General features: G+C 35.5%; 1 protein-coding gene across 4 annotated transcripts; it reads left to right on the plus strand.

Moving 5' to 3' along the window:
* The first annotated feature begins 638 nt into the window (after positions 1-638).
* Positions 639-4,770, plus strand: LOC143592305 (uncharacterized). Of its 4 annotated transcripts, none has more exons than XM_077072255.1 (5): positions 639-819; positions 3,214-3,466; positions 3,534-3,621; positions 4,412-4,478; positions 4,552-4,770. In XM_077072255.1, exons 2-5 carry the CDS (start codon positions 3,250-3,252, stop codon positions 4,603-4,605), a joined length of 426 nt encoding a protein of 141 aa, XP_076928370.1. In that variant the 5' UTR covers positions 639-819; positions 3,214-3,249; the 3' UTR covers positions 4,606-4,770. The 4 variants fall into 4 exon arrangements, with proteins under 4 accessions (XP_076928370.1, XP_076928369.1, XP_076928368.1 ...); XM_077072254.1 differs by having other exon boundaries at positions 645-819; positions 3,219-3,466; XM_077072252.1 differs by lacking the exon at positions 639-819 and adding an exon at positions 2,900-3,086.
* The last annotated feature ends 1,784 nt before the right edge of the window (positions 4,771-6,554 follow it).

Consider the following 6,554-nt stretch of genomic DNA (forward strand, 5'->3'; position numbering starts at 1 on the left):
CTTTCAACAACCTCGATAGGCTGACAACGTTCTTCTCCAACCATTAGCATTATTTAAATGTGTCGTCCACAAATAGTATGTGAGAGTGGGATAATAAAGTACCACCATTCAGTGTGTCAATGCCATCAGTTAAACCCATGAAAACCGCTTACTTGAAAACACACGAAAATAATTCCATTACGATAAGAAAAAAAGGAACACGGATATGGTATCCCTATAACAAACACCTCTACGACACCAGAATTCCGACCATAACTAAAGCACACGCCAAATGTAAAACTCCTCTAACCACAATCTCCATTTAGTCAGAAAACTCATCAGTAGAAGCATAGAGTCAATGAACTCCCAACTAACCGAACAATCAAATCAAACGTCTTACTAAAATCAATCTTAAAGTTTAGAGGCCCATCCAATCCGTCTCGAGTCACCAAAACCACCGACCGAGTTCCCTCGATAACGAATCCTATATCGACGCGCCCATGAGCCGGTTTAACACTTATCCCATACTCGAAGGACAGTATATGTAACATATGTAAGTAAACCAAAACCAGCAGCCGTCTGCTCAGATAACCAAAACCATAACCATCGCAACAGCTAGAGCTAGGTAATAATATCTTTCCTAATTCAATTCGATTCGAAATTGATTACTCGAATCTCAACAATCAGTAAACAATTAGTGTTCTGATTATTAATATTATTATTATTATTTACAGTGAATTTGCAGGTGATATTGTAATCTGTTCACCGATCGATTGATGCTCTGTATATGCGAAGTTTGAGATCAATCAGCTATTTAGTTCAAGTTATCGTATTCATGGGGTAAATTTTTATTAATCGTTGTTTACATATCTGTTTTTAGGGTTTTTGTTGCTTGTGAAAGTGTTAATTAGGTTTATGATTTAGTTGAGAGCTGCAACTGCAAGTGTTAATTAATATTAGGGCTATAGTATGTACTTGATTGCAATTTTAGGGTTTTTAGATTGTATTGTGGTGTTTGATTACATTTTGAGGATATGGATAGATAGATAGACTTAGACAGTGTGTAGTGGGGCGGCCATTTAGGCGACAAGGGGCGATTTTGGCAAAAAAACATCGACCTCCCCCCCCCCCCTCCCGGGGCGATAACGGGGGTGACAAGGGGGAGGTTGCCGGGTTTGAGTTTGGAAATAATAATTTTTTAATATGTTATTTGTTTATGTTCGAATATATATATATATATATATATATATAAAATATATATGTGTCGGTATCTATATTGGGCTACAAAACCACCACACCCCTAAAATGAAAATCGCCTTTTTGCTGATGTGGCGTCACATGTCGAAAATTGCCCCCATTTTGTAGCCCTTCACTACACATAGCCTTAGGGATGACTGATGAGCACTTTTTACCTGAAAACCGGTACCGTGCCGAACTGGTACAAACCGAACACAATCAGTATCGGTACGGGGAACTTAATTTTCATGTTTGGTATTGGTGCCATTTAGTTATGGTATTTTTAGGTATTTTTAATGGTACCGATACTGGTCGGCATCGAACTGAAAAAATCGGCGAAGTATTCGGTATATGGTTTCACTTGTTTTAGTATCGGTATTTATTGGTATTGTTATGGTACTATCTTGTCCAAGATTTAGGACTTCTATATGATAGTCACATAATTAGCGCTACAAGCCGCGTATCCCTTATTGGAAAGTTTTGTTCCCAAACAAATTCGCAATCGATCAAAATCGCCATGAAATCGCGAATTTAATTGACTGGTTTGTTGTTACAAATTGATGGTGAAAACAATTTTAAATGACTGGTTCATCGATGACTATTTAAGTTAAAGCCTACCTGATCGATATGGTCGATCAGTTTAAGCAATCCAATGATTCCAATCAATTTGGGCGGCAAATTAGGCAACTCATCGTTTCCCGGTTTTTAGGTATTCTTTACATGGTTTCCAAAATCCAAAGAAGGCCAATTAATTAGGGGAATTTATATTATAAATATAATCAGTTAGAGCAATTTATATTATAGATTAGAATAAGGATCTTGGATTTTGGAATTTGGATATTAGTAATATAGAATTTTTATGTTTCTGTTTTCTCTTTTGTTCTTGATAAGAAATTTGGATTTTGAAAATTGGTAATTTTTATTTTTGAATTAAATTCTATTTTCAGTTCGGACATCGAACCGGACTCTATGGTACACTATACCGGTTCATATCGAAATGAACCTACTCCCCTACATACCGAAAAAGCCCCACTGCAAATCACGTTCCTGTACCGGAGTGAACTATGATCTATGTAAGTCACTATGTTTTATATATGAATTTCACACTGCAATGCGGAGCTTTGGGTCGTTTAAGGTACTGCACGCAAGATCGAGCCGAGTTTTAACTCTTTTGGACTTCTATGTTATAGTTTCATATTGAGTCAAGATATATAAGAGTAATAAAGGAGCCGAGCTTGAAAAAATGACTCACAAGCTCGAGCTTTAGTCTTTTGAAAAAGATCTCGAAATGAGCAGTGCATTAGCCTAGTTGAACTTGGGCTCAGCTTGGCTTGTTTATACCCCTAGTGTTGTGTTTGATAGCATTTAGGAATTAGGGGTCAGACAGATAGACTGGAAAATTGGGGATTATTAGTGTTTGGTTCTCTTTAATGTAATTATCATTTTGTTCAAAGCTAGCTTGAAAGAGGAGGTTGGTATTGGTCCCTATATTCTTTACCTTGTTGGTTAATGTGTCTACCAAACAGCTTTAATTAGGTAGTTGGCTTTAAGTTTAGCTTTTGATTATTATTTGAAATCTGATGATTTACTTCTTGTGTAAGCAAAAGTAATAATTAAACAAATAAAATTGTGGTTTTGAGGCAATTAGTTTCTTCCATTCTTTGCTTGTTATGGTGTAGCATTCGTGTTTGTAATTGTTTTGTTTAGAATCAGGAATTATGCAAGAAAGCATGCATATGAAATGTCCTTCATTTTTTCATTTGCATACATTGTTAGGAATGAGTTGTTATTGTCTAGTTTTTGAATATATTTGTGCTTTTATACATTTAATGATGCAAAACTTGAAGGATAAATTATGGGCGCTTTTCCATGTAAGGTTTTCATGTTTGCTTGAACGGTCAATTCTATGATTCTATCATTAACATTTATCTGTTTTGTTTCAATATTACTTTGGTTTATTCTAATCATTTTTATGGTTGTAAACCTTATTTGCTACAGAACAGAGGCTGTCTTGGATGTCCTAAGGTTCCATTTATGACGACACATGATAATAAACCGACCGGAATAGTTAATAAAGACTCGACTACAAATAAAGGCGGTGTGGCACAAGATTTTTGGAGTAGCAGTACACATGAGATGGATAACAGTGCCGGTCAATCACAGTTTAGTGCCTCATCACTTAGCATGTCAAACCCCAACCTTGATCCCAGTTCTAGTTCTGGAAGCAATCCTCCTGATTTTGTAAATCGCGGTACGTCTATTTTATTCACTCACATTTGTTTTAAATAAACTATAATAATATAATATGTCGTTTGCAGGTCTTCTTCTCTGGAATCAAACAAGGCAACAATGGCTTGGAGATAAGGGATCTGGTCACAAAAAGAAAGTTCGAGAACCTGCTATAAGGTGAGAACTTAATAATATATTTCTCTATCTATTGTAGAACTGAGTAGGCTTGTAAACGAACCAAACAAACATGAACAGAGCATGTCCGTGTCTCGAATTAGTAAACGAACGGAGTTTTCTAGTTCGTTAAGAAAATGAACGCGTTCGCTTATGTTCATTTATAAACATTATAAACGAACAGTTCACAAGCGTAAACGAACTAGCGTAACTGAGCATAGATGAACGAGCATAACTGTGCTAAAAGCAATTAGAAATTCAAGTGAACAACAATGTGTCGTTCCAGAAGTTATTAAAACTAGTGTAAATTCTAATTAGTCTAAAAATTTATGAGTGTAAGCGAAGGAACCTAAACTAATGTTAACTAAAGAACATAAATGAATGCAAACGAACGAATTTATAAGAAGGGAATCAAGGGATATAAACGAACGTTCACGAACGAGAGTTGTTTAACTAAATTAAGAAAAACTTTTGTATATGTTCATTCGTTTATTAAATAAACGAACATAAACAAACTTCTTGCCAAATGTGTTCACACTGAACATCCGGTTCATTTACAGGCCTAGAACTGAGGAGAAATTATTTCATGATTGTATAATATATAACATCTAGGTTCATGTAAAACGTGTTCACCTAGAAATAAATCTAGGTCTGTGTAAAGTTTTCCAAAATCTAACTATTAAACGTATATGCACAAGTAATATTGGTGACAATATTATTATGGTGTTATTTATGTTCTGGGATTATTCAGTTGAAAACACAATCTGATCATTTATTTATATATTTTGTGCAGCTGGAACGCGACGTATGATAATTTGCTTGGGAGTAACAAGCCGTTTCCAAAGCCGATCCCTCTACCAGTAAGTCTTCTTTCTTTAGAAACCCGTAGTGTTGTGGCGATTGTATTTTGATGGCATGTGTTAATTCTTGCAGGAAATGGTGAATTTTCTCGTGGATGTGTGGGAAGAAGAGGGTTTGTATGATTGAAATGCCGGTAAACACAAGAGACAAAAGAAACATAATTGATGGATGTTATTGTGCAACGTGATTATTGAGTTGATAGCAATGTCTTTTAGGTGTTGTGAACCTATGGTTCAGTCAACCTCTTCCCCTTTGGGCTATACATTATTTGGTTTATAACGCTTCGAAATTTCTTAAATTGCTTTGCCCTTTTCAAACATAACGAGTCCATGATTGTGATTTTGTTTAAAATTACACACATTGTGTGTACGTTAACCCTCTGCTTGCCTCTTTGCGGTTTGTTGGCTAACTTTCTTTGCTGTGAATAATATCTACAAGAACACATACACGAAAACACTAGCATGAATTCATGAGATCTCACTCTAAACCTTTATGAATGATTAAAAGGTAAAAAACATTGTGATAAATGGACATATTTGATTTCTTTTTTTATAATATTTCTTGATATGTTTATATATGTTGGGAATATATGGTTTGATATGTTCATATATGTTGATGGGAATATAATGATTTCTTTTACCAGCCGCCCTCTTATTAAGACTACAAGTTTGGTCTTCTCCCCAATTTGCAGTCGTTTTCCACATGTAGAATAAACTTTATTAAAAGTGACATTTATTATTTAATGTTGATTGTTTAATATAAAAGTAAAGGTGTATAACAATGGGTTTTCATAATATCTTATTATAAAATAGTATCTCATACCCTTACGGGTGTATTCGTATACGGTCTTAGTTTTACGTGGTTAAAAATTATTAATGGAAACGGGTGTATCTTGTACGGTCTTAGTCTTACGTGGTTAAAAATTATTAATGGAAACGTTTGTTAACCAAACACTATCTTATGCTCAACCCAAAACCAAGTAACTACACTTTTAAGTTTTAACGTTGATACATTTTTACATCAACTTTAGAGTCTCCTCTCATATCCCTTGATTTTTTATTTAATTGTCCCTTTATAATATATGAAGCACTAAGGTACATCTTTTCCTCTTAAGTGAATAATGAAAGACATAGATAGCAATATTACATTAACTAAAAAATAAAACAAGATTACATTAAATAAAACAACTAAATTAAAAAACTGACAAAAAAAAACCTACGGCCCTTCCTAACCCCACTTGTCGCATATCTCGCGTTTGCGTTGAAGTAGGAGCGATTTAAAGGGTTCCTCAAGATGTTCATGCGGTTGTAGGAGGAAAGTTAGATCGGCGTTTTTTTGTTTTTCATTCAAATGGTTGATATACGTCTCCTCACGTTTCATTTTTAAAGTATGAGCCTCTTTCCTTCGCTCCTTCGTCTCGGCCATTTCCTCCATCTTAGCCGACTTGTATTCGGCGAAGTTTTCGGCCACCGCTTCCTTTTCAAGTCTTGACGGTTCCCCACTTTTCTTGCGATTCGGCCGTGTGGGTGTGGGTATGTCTTCGGGTTCCTCGTTCAAGTTCATGTTCGGCATGTTGCATGACAAGCCGTCGGTAGACGTTGTGTAGTCCCCGGACTCGGAAGTTTTTGATCTTTTTGAAGAATATCCTTTCTTCCTTGGAGCCGTTGGTCCATTCAAATCGACCAAGGGAATCGGTTCCCACTTCGTGTGACGTCTCGCAATCTCCCACGCATCCAAGGAGGGAAAAGGCTTACATTTGAAAACTCGGACATATTCGCGCAAAGCGTTCTTTATGATATTCGCCTCGTTCGTTCCGCTTTGGGGAGCTCGAGACTACAAAACATTTAGAATATATATATATATATATATCAAATTGTAAAAATAAAGTACTAGATTATAAAATAATAAACTAAAATAGTTACCTATTGGATGTAACAAGCATTAAATTTTAACATTTTTCGATTCAAATCTCCCCACTTGCTAATCATTTAATCCTTGTTTCGTTCGGTTGCGCTGGGAAGTTGCGAGAAATGTTCTTTAATACGTTTCCATAACGCGTCTTTTTTTGTTGGTTT

The sequence above is a fragment of the Bidens hawaiensis genome, unplaced genomic scaffold (genome assembly GCF_021521415.1).
Source record: "Bidens hawaiensis isolate Kalapana, Puna unplaced genomic scaffold, B.hawaiensis_p1.1 tig00040676_1, whole genome shotgun sequence".
Classification (NCBI taxonomy): Eukaryota; Viridiplantae; Streptophyta; class Magnoliopsida; order Asterales; family Asteraceae; genus Bidens; species Bidens hawaiensis.